Source organism: Cavia porcellus, unplaced genomic scaffold, assembly GCF_034190915.1.
Source record: "Cavia porcellus strain 051 isolate PalLab524CR breed Dunkin Hartley unplaced genomic scaffold, mCavPor4.1 scaffold_16, whole genome shotgun sequence".
Taxonomy (NCBI): Eukaryota; Metazoa; Chordata; class Mammalia; order Rodentia; family Caviidae; genus Cavia; species Cavia porcellus.
This window is the reverse complement of record NW_026947499.1, coordinates 67,008,578-67,030,482: the sequence shown is the minus strand read 5'-3', so window position 1 is coordinate 67,030,482 and position 21,905 is coordinate 67,008,578. Positions and strand designations below refer to the sequence as shown.

Sequence of the window (21,905 nt, the reverse complement as noted above, 5' to 3'; positions counted from 1 at the left end):
TCAGTGGAATCTCACTGTCAGGACCTCACTGACTCTGAAAGCTCTCACCTCCATATACTATGAACATAGGAACTTGAGTATCAGTCATCTAACACATGAACTCTAGGAGGACACATGGAAACCACAGCAGCTAAAATATAAGAGACCATTAGAGACAGAAAATTTTAGAAACTAAAAAATGTTATTAGGAATTTACAGAGGAAGTAATGAGCTTAAAGAAAAACTCAGTGGTGCCGTATAGGTAGAAAGGGAGCAAAGACTTTGACGATATCACTTCCAGGAATATTTATTTTAAAAATGAGAAAGGAAAATCAGTGAGCAGTTACCAAAGTTGCCTGCCAAAAAGCAGGTCTTGACTTGATCAGGTTTTAAATTCCTGTTTCAGTGGTCCAGGGAGGATATGTGATGAGGACAGAGCTAATGGCATTAGTGTTCACAAATCATCTCAGTCTTGTTTTTAGTACTCCAAATTCAAATTTTCTGGAGGCAGAAAATAACTGATGCTTGACTTCCTACTCCTGTCACTAAACAAAGGTGCCATCTCTTTCTTCAAAGTGAGAAGTAACTCAGAGTAGACAGAAGCAAAGAAAGGAAGCCATAAGCCAGCTACTCCAATGAGTAGTAAGTTTCTGATCGGATGGAATTTGTATGCATTGTTTAAACTCCTACAAGTGGGCAGCCATATGTGACGGAAAGAGAGTCAGCAAAACTATGATGCTTCCAGCAACAGGTGTTGGGTTAAGGAATTACTTAGCACCCTGAAGTTATGGCTACCTTTAGGGAATATTCAGAATATGTATGGTGGAAAATCTTGTTGTTCCACTGAGCAAATTACGACACTTAGTCATTTGCCTCAGGTGGATAGATAATGAACATTGCTGGCAGAATTCTGATGACTGTGTCTCATTTTATCCAGGGCTCCCAAGGTCCAGCTGGAGAGCCAGGTGTTCAGGTAAACTACTTAAGTGATTTATTCAGAACAACAAATCTAGCTTGTCTACTTGGAAATTAGTGAAGGGGAAATTAGTGAAAGACTGTACCCATAATTATTTTCATCTTTTTCCCTTTCCAGGGTCCCCGGGGTCTTCCTGGATTGCCAGGAACTCCAGGGAATGACGTGAGGACCTTCTTTATCTACTCTACCTTACATTCACTTTAATCTGCACCTACATCATCTTTTAAGGATTTAAACATGATGTTTCTGTTTTCAGGGAGCTCCAGGGAGGGATGGAAAGCCAGGCCTGCCAGGCCCCCCAGGTGACCCGGTATGTAGACATAAATCACCTGATTTATGTATCTTTAATGCACCTAGAAGCCAAAAGGCCTAGCAAGCAAATTTTGCTGTCCCAACTAATTAGAATGCTCAGTGACTGCTTGTTGATTTTGTTTATCCCCATTGTTTTGTAGAGGGGAAAAAATTTAAGCTGCATCAGCATTTTGGCATTTGTGGCGAATACTTATTTTCTAAGGCTATAATTCAACTGTACAATTTTGCCCCAGGCCAAGTCCTAGCATATAATGTCTCAGTTCCATGGAAAATTGAGATGAAATATGTAGCTCTCGGTTTCTGTTCTTTCTAATGCTAGTGATTCGATGAGTTTCACTTTTCCAAGTGAAAGTTTGCAGGTAAATTACCTACAATACAGCAAATATCCATTGATTCCGTGAATTTAAAAAGCTGTGATGATTAAATTATAAAAACTAGCTTGAGTAGGCTCTCAGAAAATGAATTTAGGCAGTAATCGTGTGTTCCAAGTTTTATTTTAGATTCAACCTTGCTTTGAGTGACAGTGAAATAACTTTAAATAGCCACTGCTTCGGTAGTTATAATTGGAGAGGCCATATGGAACGTGGCATTGTATTAAGAGTTTTGCAAAATGAAATCCAAATCTAGTCCCTCAGTTCTACATGCCACAAATCCTTTCTGCCTCCCACACGTTCAGGCATGATGTGCCTTTGTAAAATCCATGCAAAGAAAGGCATTTTCTGGCCACACTTACTCAACCCCATTGCTGACATTCCTGTGTGCATCATTTGCAAACATTGGAAAGTGTTACTTGTCTCTCTCTGCAAGGACACTTTACAGTGTGTGTCACAAATACAGACCAACTTCCCTCACTGCCTTCTTGTCCAACGTTTAAGCCAGTTTAAAGTTCTTGGACCTTCTGTGAGAACCAATTTCAAGGCAAACTTCTCATGTAAGCTTCATATTTCCCAGCAGCCTGATAATGTGCTTGTCAGTGAAGTGATTTCCTTTTAATAAAGGGCTTATCTTTATTACTCAAAACCAGTAATATAGGAGAGAAAGCATAATGGTTTCCATGCCATGAAAATATAGATGTAGAGTCAAAACAATGACACATGTGAGCTTGTGTGTTCATGCTGTAAGCACAGTGAGTGACCCATAAAGTAATTCTGAATTCTGTAGGTGCTCTGTGTCAGCTTCTGACACAAAACATAACATTACCCTAGTAATGGTGAAACTCTAGAAGCCTTGTTTTCCAAATTGCAAATGGCATGGCATTTTGAGGGGAAACATCTTCACTGTTTTGTGTATTCTGCCTATGTGTTTATCCATGTTTTTTTTCCTTAACCACAGATTGCGCTGCCTCTCTTGGGAGACATTGGTGCCTTGTTCAAGGTACTGTTACGTAAGAAATCATAGATTAATGTCCAGGAAAGATCAGAAAGGAAATCTTTACGAGGAATTGAGTTAATCACTTATCCTGAACGACTCCTGACATATTTGAGATGGCAAAAGAACACACGACACAATGTGTCTACTTACCCTACTTACACTGTTTCCTCTTCTCCCACTTTAACCAGGGTGGGTGTGGAGGTGAGGGGGTGACTCTGAGAAGGGCACTGGCAGGAACAGTGCCTTCACACCCTAGCGTAGATGATTCCTCCTTTCCCCCGGAACAGCAGCTTGCTCTTGCTGGGTGTTTACCACCCTGACACTACTGTACGTCACTCACTAGTCCTCACGGTGATCAGTCCTGGCCAGTCCAGGGGTGAACCCCAGGGCTGCCCAAACAATGAGTTACAAGGTAGGGCTTTTCATGCCATGGGATTTTACAAAACTAAAATTCCAAAGCCAATAATAACTATAATGCCTATCACTTTGTGAAATGAAAATTATATCTGCCTATCTCAAAAAATGAATCTTGCTATGATTTTCTGATACTTTGTTGTATTTTACCCATTTGAATAGAAGAATTTCTAGTGAGATTGAGGGTCTGATAATGGATGGCGAAGGTTATACATTTGTATGTTTTTATGTAGTACGTTAGGATTGATGAATCCCGATGAAAATCTAGAGCTTTACTTTATGCTTATACACTTATATACATTATGTTTATATGAGTTATGATGGACAGTGTATACATACTTAACTATAGCTGTGTATATAGCCAATGATTTTCGTAAGACTTGTGCAGTAGGCATGCAGAAATATTAAATCAATCAAAAGCTCAAGAATTCTAGTGGGTGTATTTATTAGGTGATTAGTTTTGAGAATAGACATAAACATGAATTTAAATATGAATATAAGTACGTTTTACAGTTTTTAAAATCTCCATAATGCAGCATTTTCTTATAAGATAGAAAAGACTATTTGGGAAGATTTGAGGAAAAGTTTGTATTTACTGAGTTACAATTACATGTCAGTCAATGTACTGCTATACTGAATCACATTTATTCTTCACAATAATGCTTTAATTTGAAGCTGCCATGGCATTCCCCTGTACCTAAGAAGCCTGAAATTCCAAGCTGTTAAGTAACTTGCTCAGCTACATAGTTAATAGATATAACATTGATACAAGAATGTAAGTCATTGTTAAATCCTGCATCTTCATAAGGACAGGAATGTTGGAAATAAGATTGTGGAGTTACGAATTCTCTAAGGATCTGAAAGTTGTGCACATAATCCGAAATGTGCTGATGGAATCTGAAATGGCACCCACTGGAGACAAAACTGAAAATGTGCCCTACAAAAAGAACCAGGGCTTCAGATAGGATAAGGGAGAAGGATGTGAATCCCCAAACCAAAACCCAAGCACAGGAACTTCATTTGGGGGTGGTCTGTTAGTCCGGTCTAATGTAATATTCTATCCTGATTGTGTTACTAAACACATTAACTTGACCTCTCCCCCTGGAGTACTGAGTTAACTGGATCATCCTGCTTTCTGCTTTCACTATCTTTGATTCAGATATTAAAAGGAACTGAGGCCAAATGATAACCCTCAGGCCTCCTTCTAGACTAATCTGGGAGTGGCTGCCTCTTTGAATGACAGGGTGTATGGGCTACAGGTAGCTGCATTTTCCTTTTCATGTAAGAAAACCTTAAGTCATCTTAAAAAGAAATATTAAATCCAGTTTTCTTTAATTTATCATTCTGGTAAACCTAATCTAAAGAAAATGAGGCTAGTTTCCAATGAGTCTTGGAAAATTCTTTTTGAGTTATAATAATTATCACTTTTAGTTTTTTTATTAAAACTACTAAGTGAATAATGCATTCTGAAACATTTCCACATGTGGATGATATACCAAGGTTTTACTCTGCTATACTATGTTTATGTCCCTATATGCAATCCATTTGTTTCAAGCTTTTGAACCATGGAAACTCTTTTGGTTCTCTTAAACTCACAGGCATTTCTCTATCTTTTATCTTCATGGTATAGATAGATAGATAGATAGATAGATAGATAGATAGATAGATAGATAATATAGATAGAGGGAGGGGAGGGAGGTAGTTGCATAAGTATATATGCATATTTTTAACTCTTCTACCAATGCAACAGCCCTTTAAATGATCCTGTTTCTAAAAGCAGTTTGGGAAACATTGCAGCTAGCTCCCTGTTTTATACTCAGAATCTAATAAGAAGGCTCACCATGAAGGAAACTGCTTACTCCAGCATTTTTGAGACAATTTGCCTCCAAGCCTTTGCAATGTCCCATGAGTCCCATAACTCATTTTATGTCCTGCAATGTCATGGCAAATTAATGTTCCAAGGAGTATATTTTTGGGCATGAGACCTGTGTTGATATTCATTGGATCAAGACTATTGGATGTGCATATGCTCGGGCTGTGTCACCAATGGGAAGTTTCAGTTCCCTCTACATGTTTAAAGATGCTCCCTTTTACCAAAAAGGATGAAAAATTGAGGCTTATCCAACCCCGTGTCAGCAGTTCAACTGTCTTCTCCATGCGTTGGCCTTCATTCCACTCCTTTCCAGGTCATATTCTTATTCCAACAACGTATTTAAAATATGCCTCTATAAGGGCTTCCCTCAGACACTAGTTTCTTGGCTTTGTGATAAGACTTATATTTATTTTAAAAGCTCACAGACACTTAAATTTAAGCCTTTCCAGATCTTCTAAAGGTTACAGGAAAGATGATTGCATTTAGAGTTTCTGTCTTCCCTTGGATTTGATGTCAGAGTCAAGTAAGTCCAAGTCACGGGAGGATCTGTTCTTCACATGAGTGCTTCCACTGACAACATGTTAATAAACTGTGAGGGGTGTGTCAACTCATTTTATGTCCTACAGGAGAAATCCTACTGATCGTAGGACCTCAGTAATCTTGCTTGTTATTCTAAGCTTTGATACCATGTCCTTCTTTAAACATAGTTCTGAGCAATTGGAAAATCAGTCTGTGTTGCTGATTTAAGGGTATTTGTCTTATTTATTTGGAACTTTTCATTTTCATTTAAATATTATCACAGGTCTTTTTTTAAAATAAAAATTCACTTGTATCATCAACAGATGTCATTGATTAGCTTGGCAAATAGTTTTTGCCTTTGAAAAGTAATCACTTCAAATTGAAGAAATAAATTTCAGAACACACACAGTGACCTCACAATTGCTGTTTCACTCATCTCTAACAAAAGCTCAAACAGATATTCAAGTCAGACCAGTCCTCTCTTTGTTAAATTGTTTTTATGAATCGCTCAGTAACCTTCTCTACACTCATTAGAATTTCTGCGGCAACTGCCACGCCAACGTCCCTGGGCTTAAAAGCAACAAAGGAGATGAAGGGGTCCCAGGGGAGCCTGGACAGTACGATCCTCTAGCCCGGAAGGTATGAGATCACTGCTGCCCACCCCCCCACACACACAGAGTGCATTCTGAGTGCCATTATTCTCTGTCCTCTAGGGTGACATGGGGCCACGGGGTCCTCCAGGAATCCCAGGCAGAGAGGGGCCAAAGGTAAGAAAGTCCTCTGTGGAATTCTCAATTCAATGTAAACAAAGACAACCTTATTATAAAATACATCACTTTCTTACAAAGCATATTTTGAGAAAGTAGAATAAAAAGCCATTTGGAAATGTTACCGTTGTTTTGTTCCCCGATTCTGTCCAAATTGCATATGACAAGTGTTCTGATAGATGTTTTCCACTGTGCAAAAGATAACAATGGTTGAGCACACTAGCTAAACCTCACTGTCTTTTTTTAGGGAACCAAAGGAGAGCGAGGCTACCCTGGAATGCCTGGGGAGAAAGGTGACGAGGTAAAAAATTCTTCTGTGAGATAATAAAGTCCTGTGGCTGATTCTCCACTTGACTCAACAGCAGATAGACCTCAGTGTTTCAATGGCTCATATTTAATGCTAAAACCCAATAAAAACAAAGTAAGTAGTTAACACATTTTAAATAATAGTATGGTCACGCCTACTGCCAGTGATCCAGTTTTGAGATAAGGAAATTAATGTGAAAGATAACATATTAGTCATGTTTTAGCATTACTGTTTTCATGTAGCAGACAGAAGGATAAAAGGGAGGCAAAGGAAAAGTAGTCTGAAAATTGAGGGGATGGGTGAAGACGCAGCAGAGCATGAAGGGACGCTCGAGGAACGTCACAGCAACACGATCCAGCAACCAGCACAACTCAACATCAATCACTGTGCTTATCTGTGTCTCTACTTAACTCCCAAACTCTTGGGAGAAAAACTATCACAAGGACCTGACTGGACTCATCTAGATCAGCCGTTCACTCCCTGCACTGTGGACTCAGTGTGCCTTTGAGATAACAGGAGAATTTCCTGACCCTTAACTCACAGTGATGCTCAGGATATCTTTCTTGTCTTGCATGATCCATATTAATGCTTAGAAAAACCAATTAGAATGATGAATTGTTGTTAGTTTAAACAGTTTTGATACTAATAGTTCTTAATGAAAGTAAGTAGGCCATCTGGAATATATTAACCTTGATGTTAGTGCAGAAAATTAGAACAGTGTAAAGTAGATCTGTTTTTCTTGTTGGAGTTACACTTCAGATTACGAATTATCATCCTGCAATATAGTTTTTAATTTATATTGATTCTGTTCTAAAGGTTTGGCTTGGGATTTTTTCCCTAGTTAAGAAACAGGGAATTTTTTTTATCTATAAATAAAACATTTAAAGACATTTTGTTTTCAAAATAAATGTTAGTAAGCTTTTCGTTTCAGATATTACCGAAGCTTTCGCTAAAGAACAGTTACAGTAACAGATTTTTAAAGTCCCAACAGCTTTTAAATGCTGAAGTAAGCTATAATGCAATTGAAGAATCAATGACCAAAAGATCAGGAAATAATTAGAGTTTAGGTTTTTATAAATAATTTTAAGTTAAATTCACTTAGAAGTTAATTTATTGATAATAATTGATTTCACTTTGTTCTCTTGGTGAACTGAAATCCATTGTTAATATTCCTCTACTATTATTTTAATGTGCTCTCTTAGATATATTTTGTGGCTTCTTTTAGAATACACAAAACCTTGCACAAGTCCCTCCCACAACTTTCGAAATTTTCTGGTTAAAGGATGGTGGAGGATGAAGAAATAAAGATGAGTTAGAAAAAAGAAAGGTGAGGTCAAGTGGAGCCTTCTCTTCTGAAAGGAGAAAAGGGACTGCTCAACAACTGCGGTGTATTTATTTATACACCCAGCAGGCTGAGGTCACATGACACCCTTCTGCCTAACAATCTGTTTGTTTGGATTGCCTTGGGCTGTGTGTGTCCTCACTGCTGAAACAGTTTGCTCATGTGGCTTATCTTGGATACTCTTTGTTCTCAGGACTGGCTGTACTTCAGCCCCACACATGTGGTCAATCTCCAGCTTTAACTACTCCCCACATCTTGCCCTTTTCAGTTTTGTAGTTGCAAGTGATAGGTGGTCAGTTGAAGTTGGAGGGACTATGTTTGGAGGACTCTGCAAAACACTTTTTTTTTTTGTATCAGGAATCAAACTCAGGACCTTGCACTTGCCAGGCAAGTGCTTATGCCACTGAGCTATATCCCAGTCCAACTTTCTCCCATTCTTGAATCCTGTTTATTTTGAGTGAACTTAATCATTTAGGCTAAAGGTTTTCAGTCCAAGGATTTGAAGTCTTGCATTCAGCAACTTAACCCTATACAGCCCATTAATCCGTAACAGTAGTCAGTTACTGATGTAGCTGGAAATTGTCAGATATTGGTGATTTGATCTTCCTTTATAACTAGCATATTACTATGGCACTGTTTCATGTATCTTATAGTTATACTTTTTTGCTTGCTGTTTAAGACAGAATTGTGGGATCTATATTAATTAAAATTAAGTTTTTTGCTCCCTATCAAGTTCAGTTAACTCTCCTCAGGGTTTACCTTGTGACCATGTGTAGCACCCCTCAGTCCTGTAAGTCTTAGCCATCTGGGGGAGTTGTGACCATTGCTTGACCAAGCTGCTTTCTTTGAAAGCTTGGGAGAATTTATTTTTTTCTCCTGGAATTTATTTTTTCTCTCTTCATAAGCATACTATACATCATTGATCACTTTTCTCTGTGGTCCCACAATTTCCTTTGTCAGGAGTTTCTATAACTTATCAGAGTTATAAGATTTCACTAAAAGGTTTCCTCCTGTCCTGGTTCTCACTGACCAGAGGGCCAGGGCCAAACTATTAGATGTCCTTCTAGCTCATCTATTTTTTTCTAGTTTTTTGGTTCCAAACCTCAGTTGTTAAACATCCAGAAGAGAAGGTTAATAATATTACATTGTAATGTGAGCAGTAAGATTTAATATTTAATTTTATCTGAATACCAAGTACATTGAAATACAATGTAGAACCTTTATTTCTTACCAACCATGGATGTTCTAGTAGTTCAATCTCTGTAGGATGTTAACAGATAATAGTTGTATAGTTTTACACAGCACACATGATTGTAACATGAGAATCATAATGGCATTTTATAACACACCTGTCATGATATTTTTACAACACACCATTTTGACATAAAATAGCCTTTTTAGTCAATCATCCCTGTATAGTACATAAGAGGCTTTTATCTAATTTGTTTACCTTTTACAGGATGTATACCACACAAATTTTGTTAAACACAGATGTCTGAATCTGAAAGAAAAATGTAGCACCATAAACAATCCTCATGTTACATTTTGGAAGACCTGTACATATGGAAGCATACATACATTTGATATCCCATGAGATTAATAATAATCAGTTGTCATAGCCATATGAAAACTTGTTTTTTAATTTAGTTTTGTACTGAAGCATCTATAATTTAGAAAACCTTATTGTCTCATTTTTAGAAAAATTAACCTTTTGATGATGACCAATATAAACATATCACAATAATATATTTTTAATAAGATTTATTGGGCATTTTCCCATAAGGCTGTTGAGATCATTGGGGCTTCCTATTAATGAACAAAGACTGGGATAATTTTTCCCAGATAGCAGCTCCTTTATTCACCAGATCTGGAAGTCCTGAGCAATAATTTTCCAAGACCAAAGGGTCCTCATTTAGTCACCTTATTAAATTTTGATGACCTATGAAAAAAACCAATTTTGATAAAATATAGACTGGCTGATAACCCAGGTGGAAGAATGCTTTTTAAATCTATAACCCAAATTAAATTTTTAACAAATGATCCAAAAATGCAAAAGAAAAATGTTGAACTCAAATAAAAAAACAACTGTACACAGATATGACATACAGACAAACCAATACAATCTGTTTACAATATCAGGTATATTCAAATATATTTTGGCCAAATTGAATTATAATAACCCTATTAAAATTTTAAAAGTTTGTAATTATAAATCGACTACTCAGAATTTGGTCAGTCAATCTGTCAGTCAATTTGGTCAGAGATCTGTTAGAAGAATTTGGAAGAAACAAAATATTTTATCTATAATTAATTTTTTTGTATTTTGTCTTAAGAATACTGATAACTATCATGCTGTGGCATGGGTGAGCCAGCAGGTTAAAGTGTCAAAGTCAATTTAAGGCTCACGAGGGATCTGGAGACGTGCTGTAGCACTGGGGAGGAAGGGCCAGTTGAGCTTTCACCCCCTTCATCTCCAGGATGAGCAGCAAGCCTGTGGCCGTGGCCTCTTTCTGCAGCAGGGATGGTGGTAAACTCAGGAAGATTGGCCCTGTGACACAGCAAAATGTTCCTGAACAGAGAAGGCACAAGTAGCCATTTGTGGCTCAGTGAACACTTTTGACTTTACCTTGGGCAGCTGAAACTGAAGCCACAGCAGAACACTCTTCCACTGAGGAAGGCTCTTTTGTGTTCCCCATAGCTCCTTCCTTACTGATTGATCAAGCTAGAGGGTTTAAGTTCTAGGGGACTGGGATTCTGCCACCTTTTTTCTGCTTGGGACTTTATTTTAAAATAGTGCTCCAAGCCAAATCCTCCATGGTCATCTCAACAAGCACACAATCATCAAGACACTCTCTAATCCAGGTCCATAACAAAAAAGTAAATACAGAAATCAGTAATACAACAAGCATTTCTGTTTACAACTGTTGCCCTACTGAGCCTATTTTTGTCCCATGTTTTACACCTAATGAACTCAATATCAATACACCTCTCTCCCCGAGGCTCATCTTGAGCCTCTTTTGGTTTAGGTGCACGCTCTCAGAGGTGTCTTCTTGCCTGCAGTTTCTTCATACCCCATGTCCATGTTCAAGCACCAACATGCAGCATCCAGCACAGCTCTCGAAATTTTAAGAATGAAGGATGGTGGAGGATGAAAAAATAATGACAGAAGTTAGAAAAAGAAAGCTGAGGTCAAGCAGAGCCCTCTCTCCTGACGAGAGAAAAGGAACTGCTCAACTACTGCAGTGCATTTATTTATACACTGCAGGTTGATGTCACGTGACACTCCTCTGCCTAGCAACCTGTTTGCTTGGATTGCTTCAGGTTTTCCATGTTCTCAGAGCTGAAACAGCTTGTTTACATGGTTTGCCTCGGGTGCTCTTTGCTCTTGGGGCTGGCCTTGCTCCAGCCTTGCATGTGTGATCTCTCTCCAGTTTCAGCTGCTCCCCACAAGTCCCACTGCATGAGGAGAAAGCCACAAAGTTAAGGGGATTATTTTCCCTTATTTTTCAAATTACCTGAGTAAGTGAATAAACCCGAAGTAACATATTAACTCTCCGGGCTACCTGAGAGAAATATACTGGTAATAGAAAATGTAGTCTTGTCTTCTTCTTGGACCAAATACCACCTCAAGTTACAATTTGTTGATTTAAGAGAATAAAACTTTGACCCAGAATACATGCATTTCCAACTTGCCATTGGACTATTGTTCTAACATGGATACCGAATCTCAAATCTTACAAAATTTCAAATGTCCAGTTGACTCTTAATGGAAAGGGCCTAGCTTTTATGTCTTTGTGGACTTCTAATTTTAGGAACTACAATTTAACCCATCTGGAAACTTCGAGGAGTAACCCGTTCAGTTATTGCTCTTGGAAATGCGGCACCACTAGCCACCCTTTTCATAGGTGTTATACCACTCAACGTGACAGTTTGCTAAAGAACACAACCCGCCTTTTACAATCAGAGTGAAGTCTTGCTTAGTGTACAGGTTGCCTACAATATTTCAGGGTAATGATTGAGAAATAAGACATGAACATATTGTCAGTCATAAAGTATAGCAACAGAAAGCAAATATTCTTAGTAGCAGTTTAAGCACAGTTTTTAAAATCACAGTATCAAAGCAAAGAACTCACTTGGCTCTAATGATACCTGAATACCTATGCAATAAATTTTAATTTGTATTTTAGTTTGGCACTATATGCTAAATTGACTCTTTTACTCTTTAATATGCATTTGTCTTCTTTAAGACCATTTTGTCATTTAGAATTATCTTATTGCCCTTTATACATTCATAATAACTTTTACCCTTCCCACAAAATTTCAGCTTGCTCAGAAAAAGACTGCTGAGAATTTTTTTTAAATTTATGTACCGAGGTTTATTTTAAAGTTTAATGTGGTCATCAAAGGTTAATGAGTCCCAGGCTTATAAATTAGACTGCCTAAAAACTCACTCAGCATCTCTAGAATGCCTCAGAGCTGAGGCTAAGTATAGGAAAAAGAGGAATACATATATATATGCATAACTTATACATGTACATATAGAGAGATTTTATGGAAATGTAGGTATTTCAGATAAAGAAATTTATACTACTATGTGTATAAAATATACTCATTTAAAATACCATTCCTAAAAGAAAAACTTTTCTGTTTATAAAAATATAGACTCATAAAGTTAATGGTGGGGAAATAAAGAGATCCAGCACATCACTGTGATGCATGTAGTCTGCAGGTGCTCTATGCACACAGCACCACCAATAAAGCTGAAATAAATATGTCTGCATTTCTTAACACACACACTGACATTTTACCCAACACTTACTATACGATGAATTCCAACATGTTAAAGATTACTCCCAGCATGTCTTTATACCATATCCCATGTTTGAACATGAAGTAACCTATGATCTCATCTGGCATGGAGTGGACAGACATGGCTGAGCTTAGTCCTTGATCCCACCCATGCATGGGAACCTTGATCCAGTTCACAGTCCTATAGAATGCCCATAAATAACATGTAAGAAGTAAATATGCAGTATTTCACCATGGTCACTTTAATAGTTATAATTTATACAGAGTCTACCCAAAAATGTACACATACTTCAGGAAAAGAAAAACTTGCATAGATATTGTAATACTAAATTTATTGAAACATGATATTAATACAGGTTACCTTTTGCCTTTACAATGACATGAGGTACCCAGAGTGGTAGCTGTGAGCTTGCAGACATTTATTACTGCAGCAAACTGCTGCTTAGGTGGCCTTGATCATTGATTTTGCAGCACATGTATTTTCAATTTCTCCTCTAAGGGCCAGCACTGTAGTGGTTTTCTGCACATATGGGTAATACCATCTGTTGAAAAATCATCCTACTACTGTTCTTTTCCAGAAGTATGTATACATTTTTGGGTGGACTCTATATATAAATTCATATTTCATAGCAAAAGAGGAAGGAAACGTGTAACAAAGTGTGTCAGCCATGTAAGCAGAATACTCAGAAAAGGACATTAAATCTTGAAAGAGTAGAAGCATTTGATCTAGAACCTGGAACTTTTTATCTTGTAGTACTTTGGTTGAACCCAGGGCCTTGCATGTGCTGGTGCTCTGGCACTGAGCCCGTCATTCTAGAACTTGATGTCGTGTGTGTTTATCTAAAATAAAAAAGGGCTTTATAATTTGTTAAGGAAGTGTTCTAAGCTTGTTATAGAAAATTTGGGAAGTACACAAGAAGCACTGAGGTAGTGCATTCCTCTATTCCCACTGCCCACAAAGAAGTGCTTGTAATAGGAACCTGTAATAGGTTGTGTTCACAACCCCTCATCCATAATTCCAAAGACCAGAACAACCTGAAGAAAAAAAGAAAAATCTGGAAGTTTTCCCCAGCTTTGTAGCAAATTCATGTGGCAGAAGAATCTGACCTGAGCTCATGTGGAGCTGTCTGCTTTTCTCACTCTATCAGAATATCATGTTTTGCTACAGAAATATTTGTGGAGTTACTAGAAAGCACGGTTGTGAGCAGCACTGAAAATACTACTTAATACTCAGAATGTGGACTGTGTTGCTTTTGTAAAAAGTCTGAAAACGTGGAATTCTGAAACATACCTGACACAAGTCTCTAACTAAATATCCATTTACCATGCCAGATAGTAAAAGCCTGTATATCATTCCTATCATTTCCTATAACTTTTTTTATAGTTGACTCAAAATTTTGACTGTATGCTCTTTAACATTTTTTGGCTTTTACTTTTCCATATTTTGCAATAGTTTTCTAAACTGTAATTTTGATAGTTATGTACTATAGACTTGTGCAATTTATTAATATTCTGTTGGTGGTGGTTAATAACACAACAGAATTGACAGTTAATCTTCCACCTTGATATATAAATGTATCAGTATTTTAAATCCTGCCTGGTATAATTAGCATTATTCTACAAACCCAAGGAAGGAGGGAGCTTTTTTATGAATAAACCATAGAAGGATGGCAAATTTAAATTTACCAATGAGCCAAATTTCTTCTCATAAAAAACTGATTAGCTAAACTAGATGTATCATAAAATGTATTCCACTTTTCTCTTAGCTTCTTAGCTCAATGAAGCTTTCATGTGTTCATATATTTCTCTGACGGCATTCTGCCAATCTGAAATGTGTATTTTTGTGCTGTAGCAGAATGGGCTTCCTAGTGATGCTATTGCTCTGTAAGATCTGAATGCTCTGTGAATCAGCAAATAGATTCCATGGAATGGCATCTTAGCTCATCATCCTTACTCTTTGGAAATAAGTATTTATCCATGGTATACATCATTTTTCTTAGATACACAAAATATGTATTTAGGACATTGTGTTGTTCAATAACACCAATATTGCATTAACTAAATGTTTTGTTCTCTATAGAAGATTTCATGGTGAGACCTATCTCTTGTAGGGTCCTCAAGGAATTCCAGGTGTTCCAGGTGCCTCAGGCCCAACTGGGCCCCCTGTAAGTAGTCATTAAACTTCCGCTTATAGCTCTTATCTGCTGGGATGATTGGAGGTGTATTAATATTCATTGTCTTTTATTCTTTGTGCTTCTGTATTGGTTACTCAGTTGTTGCCTAGAAAAGTAGCTCATCAACATCTCGTATTTTCACTTAGTATTACTCAAGGCTGATGAGTATGCTGGACACTGTCACAGAATTCTTCCAGACCAGAAAGCAGTCAGTGGATAAGCTACTGTTTGGAATAGAAATGAGATATCAAAGAGCATTCCATTTTTTAGTTATAAGTTTTAGCACTAACCTTTAGAAAAGATATTCTGATGGAAAAGTAAGCTGAGAATTTATTTTCTAGAAGTAAAAACATGGTCAAAGATTATCAGATTTAATTTCTTTTTATGCCTACATATGAGCTTAAAACTGCTATATTTTCATTAAACCATCATGGCCCTAGTGTCTTTGTCTAGACTTTTCCTAAAGACTACTGTAGAATCTTTTTTCTTTCCACACCTGCCAAACCCATTATCTTTGAGTTCAGTTGTAGGATGCCAAATAAAAAACCCGAGACAGTTAATTTGAATTTCAAATAAATAACTTTTCAAAAGTTTGTCCCGAATAATATGATTTTACTTGCTAAATCTAGCAACCCAATTTATGACTCAATGTATCTCTTCTCTTTTTAGAGTTCCTTTAAAGAGAAATTTGTTACCACACAAATAGGATGATAATCATAGTTCTTAATGTTTTGAATCATGGATTTGCCATAATTAAATTTTCACCAACTATGCCTTTATATATAGAACCATTCTGGTTTTATTTTTTTCTCTCTTTTTTTTAAACCTGGCTTTAAATTGCATACTAAAATTAAGTTATAAATAGCTGTGAAAGGAGCCATAGAAATTATAGCAACTCTATTCCTAAAGAAGAATTAAAATTAAAGTTTATTTTTTACTGGTAAAATACAGATCACATAACTTAACATGCACATTACTGATTCCACCATGTCTTGAAGTATTTAAAATGTTGATCGCTACCAAAATTATAGCTCATTTAGGGAGGTATAATGTTATGTAAATTGCCATTTAAACAGCAAGGCTAGATTCTTAAATGTATCAAAAGGTTCCAATTAAGGTCATTAAATGTGGTTAGCCAAGGTGAAAAAGCAACTACAAATACAAATTTCACCCTTCCAAGAGCTTATCAGCAGGGTACAGCTGCTGTATCAGCCGGAAGCAGTACAAGCTTGTAGGACCGACTTAATTAGGATCACGTGACCTTCAGATGTGTTAAGTTTTAGCAACCAGCTTCCAGTACCTTTTGGCCATTTAGCTGTTATTTCTGCAACAAACTTAGTTTTCTGTCTTACAGGGATTATTAGGAAGAACTGGACATCCTGGTCCCATGGGAGCAAAGGGTGACAAGGTACAGAGGGAAAACATCCCCAGCCATCTATCTGACTTGGGGCTCTGGCTGGGGGAAAAGGACATCATTTACTGAGAGAGCCACAAAACCAAGAAAAGTCTGAAAGTAGAAGTGATGTCAGGGAGCAGCTGTTCTTGCAGTGGACTGGGAGGATGTGATCTAGCAGTTGTTCTGACCAGCACAGGTATGCTCCCCTGCGGAAGTGCCACTAGGACATCAGTGCTTGTAGCAAGTGTCCCAATGGGATTCAGAGACCTAGGTATCCATATCTGTGAGTTTGTGGGCATCTTGGATCAGGGAGTTCTGATGTCTTAACACAGCACTATAAACTGGTTCACTCATAACCCTCAGTTCTCATAGTTCCACAAAAGTTTAAATTCAAGGCACAGGCAACTTTGGTACCTGGTGGAGCCACTTTCTTAAGCATAGACAGCACCTTTTAGCTGTATCTTCACATATTCAAGGGCAGCTGAACTTGCTTAGACTATTTTTACACAGGCGTTGATCCCACTCCCAAGTGTGGCTTGTGTGACTGAATCACCTCCTGATGTGTCAGCCTGCAGGTTAAGATCCTTCCCATGAACTGGAGGGTGGGAAACACACATGCGGACCTCAGCAGGTGCTGAGGCTCCAGGATCCTTGCTGGCCCTCAAGAGAGGGACTCCAGTAACCTCAGGGCTTGCTGAGACAATCTGAAAATGCTGTCCCTAGAAGGTCAGAGGGGAGATTCTGTTTCCTGGGGAGGTCAATATTTGGGAAAATTCCTTACTGTCGTAGGATGAAAGCACTAGAAGGGGACGTATTATCACATAGGAAGACCTCACATATTCCCTAACTTCAGATCTAAATTGACAGAGTCAGCAAATGAGTAAAATATTCCTACCTATTCAGATTGGAGAAGACTCAATGGTCCGAATGAGCCACTATAAGTGTCTCCTACCCTCTTGTCAGGCTCCAAGTTCTGTACCCAAAATGCTGAGTATAATTGGCACAGAAGAACAAAAGGATCTCTATCAAATTTGAAGAAAAGAATGTGTTTATTTGAGATAGTCTTGGCACATTTTTTCTGGTACTATCCAAGGAGCTTACCCAACCCCACCCAGCCTCTTTTCTCTGTTATGTATAGAAATTAAGCAGTTACAGACTTGCCTTTGAAGTTAATGGAAATTCCAACTAAGATGAGCTTGGGAGCAGAAATGAGAATGAAACGGTGACTTAAATCCTTTTCAATGGACACATATCCTGCCTTGTTTATTGGCTTGTGGGACTATGACATAATTCTCAGAAGTACACCGTCTACAGCCAGCATATGATGTGTTTTCAGGAGATATCCACCTCCAAAGCAGCTAGGGAACAGATACATGTGTTCCTTGTCACCATTCTCAGATTCTGCAAGAAAAACTATAGTTTAAATAAACATTCAAATTTGATGAGGATGATTTTGCTACTGGCAAATAGGTGGGTACTGAAATGAAATCGTTGATCAAATTTTGAAACAGACTGAAATCTCTCAAAATTTTGGGCATTGTGAGTATTTTGCTCTCCCTGCACTTTTTTTAATTAGCCATTTCTGGCCATTGCCCCTGAAATAGGGATCTTGTACAATCTTTTAAGTCTTACTAGTTAGAGGAACAACTAGCTAAAGACCAAAGAGCTACAATAACTGCTTACGGTATACCAATGAACACTATATTTTATAAAAATAGAAGTGAAATATACTTCCAAGTTTGAATTTCAATTTGTTTGTCACAAATCCAGTGCTTCTAGAAGCAAATCTATGTCTGCTTCAATTGTGTAGATCGTTTCCCTTGAGGAGTGTGACATCCTGGTCACTTCTTTCCACAGACATGTGCATACTCAAAAAATCTGATATTAACATAGGCAATGGGAGGAGTTAATAACACAGGCTGCTATTTTCTACTTTGTTCAAATCATATAGATGGGGCCACTTGTTCCCCAAAATTGAAGGTGAGGGTAAGGCTAAAAGTGAGGGCTGGTCCAGAGGCCACAATCCCAAAGCCAACCTGTCATAGGAATTGTGCTCTGTGGCCCCGAAGCCCAAAATGCAACTATCTTGTTTGTCTGGCTACACTTAAAATAAACTTCAGTCCCTGGAGTTTATGTGGTGAGAATGTGGATGGTGTGGGGTGTACGGCATGCACCATGCCTGGGGTGTAGACTCTGTTTTCCTGGGTCCTGGAGAAAGCCAAGCTGGGTAAGGCTGAGCCTGGCTGAGACAGAAGGAAAGATCGTACTGCCGTCAGGAGATGGCTCCCAGCAGCCACAATCTTGTTTGCAAACCTGAGGTAGAAGTGTCTAAACCAATTGATTTTGGCATGTGTGTCCCTTGCAGGGCAGCGAGGGACCTCCTGGGAAACCTGGACCCCCGGGACCACCTGTGAGTTGTTTTAGGTTTAAAACTTAACGTCCCTGTGCTTGCCTTTGCCTTATTAGCTATCTAGCTGCTCTAGCAGGTAGAAGGCTTCTGAGTTCAGTGCATTCCTGCAAAGGGCGGCCAGCACAGCCCTGGGGGGCCCTGATCTGCTCCCACTTTGGTGCGGCCATCATGAGCAGGGCTCAGAATTGCACACGCTGAGCTCCCTGCTGTGGGTGCAGGGGACCTGAGGGTGGGCCCTGACTGCCCACATCCTGCCTGAGGATTGTGGGAACCTCATTTCATGTCAGCGAGCCTCATTCACAGAAAATAAAAGAACTTTAAAAAGAGATCCCTTTCGATAGTATTCTCTGTGTTCCTTTACATCCAAGATGTCTGAGCTTCAAGGAAATGCTATTTATACCGCGCCTGGTGACAAAGTGCGCAGGAGCCGTGGATATATTCATGCTGCGGATTGAGATAAATTTGCACCCTGTCTGGGAGGCCTTGGAGCCGACAAGGCCTCTCTGTGAGGCAAGGCTGCCCTCCAGTGGCGCCGCTCTCACACTGCAGCAGAGCTGCCGAGCTGCAGAGCTGCCGAGCTGAGGTTTGGCCTGGAAGTTCTGTTCTACCCTACCTCACAGGGCACAGTCTGTCTGCAAACAAAGATGTGTTGGTGCATAGTTACACACTTTTCATACATATTAGCACTCTGTATTCCTAAACGTCTTCATCTTCTTATTTACCTCATCCCTTGCCAAGGAAGCACTAAGATACAAAAGTATTTGGAGTTTAAATTCCAAAATATATACCTGCCCCAGTGGAAAATCGCTAAAATTCTTGTATACTAATTTTCCTAAATGCTAAAATGTAGGGTTTTTTTAAAGCTACAAAATAAGTTCTCTGTGTTGATTACTCAAGTGCTTTATAGTCTGTTCTCAGTTTCTTAAGGAAGGTCTTTTTTCCCCTTTGCTCTAAAGAATACATTTTTATAGGAAACATCCACACAGGATGTGATTAATGGTCATCTTCCCATTACCTTAATTTTTCCATTGGTATGAAGAGACTGTGGGAAAAATTACTTTTCAATAGCCAGATTGTTCCCTAGTCACACGTTCATCTGCACTGCCCTGTTGTAGCCCGCAGGCCAGCAGGCTGCACACAGCATAAATTGGCAATTCACAAACTGAATTTTAATGAGCAAATACTATTTCCTCTTCCAATGCATTAGTATCTCATCTGCCAGACCTGAACATCAGTCAAACCCAGCTGGAAGTGGCAGTGATTTATGTGACTCACACTCCTTTTCCTACCTCTGCTTTAGAAAAATCTCCAAATAGAAATATTGTGTTATTTGCCCATCACATGAAATCTCCTTTCTAAAACAGCATTTCCACCTTTTATCATTTTGCCAAATGATATTATTCCTATATTTTTTAAAAGTAATCCTTCATCTCATTTCTTTCCTAAGGGTATACCATTCAGTGAAGGGAATGGCATGAGCAGTTTATATAAAATCCAGGTATTTACATTTGTAATTATTTAAAATAATTTACCAGTTAAAGGTTGCCATAAGTTCTTTTCATTGTTCCTCTTTCTTTTCTTTTTTAAGGGAGGCATGAATGTTCCCAGTTTCCCAGGACCACCTGGTCCCCCTGTGAGTATAACTATTGATCATCAACCACAATAAAGGGGGAAAGCTCCTAAATTCATTTAAAAATGCATATTATAAATATAGCCAGATTTTACAGCAGAAGAAAATGAAACCAGTTATAACAAATTGAAGAAACAATACACACCCAAAGAGTGATATTATTTTTCATTGTAAAATCTAAGACCTAAATCAGTGTCCAATCATTTACATGGTTGAAGTCTCTTTTAAGTTTTGAATTCTGCATCTTATTTTTCAAATCCAAACTGTAGCAAAGGCAAAATCTGCAAATATTTTTATACCCCTTAAGCAAATTGACAAAAATGCTTCATGTTCTATAATTTTGCTTTAGACATTATTTTGAAAAAGACTTCTCATGCTTTTCTTACAGGGCCCCAAAGGCGATCCTGGCCCAGTGGTATGTATGAATGGCATCGTTTTCAGACTAGGTCCTTATTTACATTTAGGAAATTGGGCAAAGATGCCACGCCTCCCAGGTGCTCAAGCATCAGTTAACATCAGAGCCAATGAGCAGGCGAGCAGAGTGCCAGCAGTGTTATTTTTAAGATGCATTAGTTCTGACACCGTCACTGCCCTTGAGATTTGTCTCCTTCCATCAGTGTGTTTTAAGAATTTTCCTGTGATATAAGAAGGCACATATAATGCCTTTGATAAATGGAGCACTTTCTTCTAAGAGCCCTCTTTGGATGATTGATTGGATTTTAAGTAGATTGTGGAAGTGAAATACTTGCTGGAAAGAAATCCCTTCACATGTCAGGCAAGTGTCCCCAGCAACAAAAGAAAGGGACTGTTTATTGTTTTGAACATCTTCGGCAGTTACTCTGCAGGGATGAGTGCCGTCATCAGTTCACTCTCGAGGTGGGAAGTAGCAGGAAGTTCCCACTCAGCAAGGAAGACCCTCCCTCCGGGTGTCCAGAGGCTGGTGATTCTCAACATCTTTCTCAACCATGGGTCTGTTGCTGCAAACGCTCTGCCAGATTCCATTAGAGTCCCTTTCATCCTGGGTATGCGTTTCTGTCATGTCCTTTTCAGGCAGATGCTCCATCTCTCCTATTCCATTTGTGTTTCCTTTTACCCGCTGGGTACAGACCTCAACCTCAAGTGTGCCCAAACTGAGACTTCCACCCCACTGTCCAATACCTTGTGGAAAGGGGAAGCCCTGTTACAGCACAAGTTGGGGAAACTCTAAATTTTAAAACAGCCCAGGAATATCATTTTTACATTTAGTTTTAAAAGACCTAAATGGCCTTACAGGGCGAATATTTTGTTTGGCAATAGATTTTAAAAATCAAGTGTTTTTCTCCTGAAAGCATTATTCCAGTTAGGAAGTTGAAGCCCAACTGAGCCCCAGATATGCACTGTAGAGTTTTACCTTGCTAGCCACACACCCTCCATGTGCAAGTTTTTACTGCTGACAGGGTCCAGCGTTGTTTTACTTTTCCTGTCCCAACGTGCTCTACACGCACAGGTCAGCCCTGCGTCATGTAGGTCCACCTGGACTCCTTTTTTGGAACAGTCTGTCAAGTTCTTGCATTAATATTTGCAGGGTATGATGAGAAAGTTTTCTAAGAACTAAAAAGAAGGTTAAATTATAATTCACTTATATGA

At 38.5% G+C, this 21,905-nt stretch overlaps 1 protein-coding gene across 3 annotated transcripts in view; it reads left to right on the top strand.

Annotated features, from left to right (window-relative positions):
* Col19a1 (collagen type XIX alpha 1 chain) overlaps positions 1-21,905 on the top strand; it is a 305,188-nt gene that overhangs the window by 239,370 nt on the left and 43,913 nt on the right. For all 3 annotated transcript variants that reach the window (XM_003478284.5, XM_013142233.3, XM_005007610.4), the window contains 13 exons: positions 917-952; positions 1,073-1,117; positions 1,212-1,265; positions 2,600-2,641; positions 5,979-6,083; positions 6,158-6,211; positions 6,459-6,512; positions 14,781-14,834; positions 16,198-16,251; positions 18,605-18,649; positions 20,097-20,147; positions 20,238-20,282; positions 20,668-20,694. In XM_003478284.5, the coding sequence (XP_003478332.3) occupies positions 917-952; positions 1,073-1,117; positions 1,212-1,265; positions 2,600-2,641; positions 5,979-6,083; positions 6,158-6,211; positions 6,459-6,512; positions 14,781-14,834; positions 16,198-16,251; positions 18,605-18,649; positions 20,097-20,147; positions 20,238-20,282; positions 20,668-20,694 (666 nt within the window). The remainder of the gene's footprint in view (positions 1-916; positions 953-1,072; positions 1,118-1,211; positions 1,266-2,599; positions 2,642-5,978; positions 6,084-6,157; positions 6,212-6,458; positions 6,513-14,780; positions 14,835-16,197; positions 16,252-18,604; positions 18,650-20,096; positions 20,148-20,237; positions 20,283-20,667; positions 20,695-21,905) is intronic.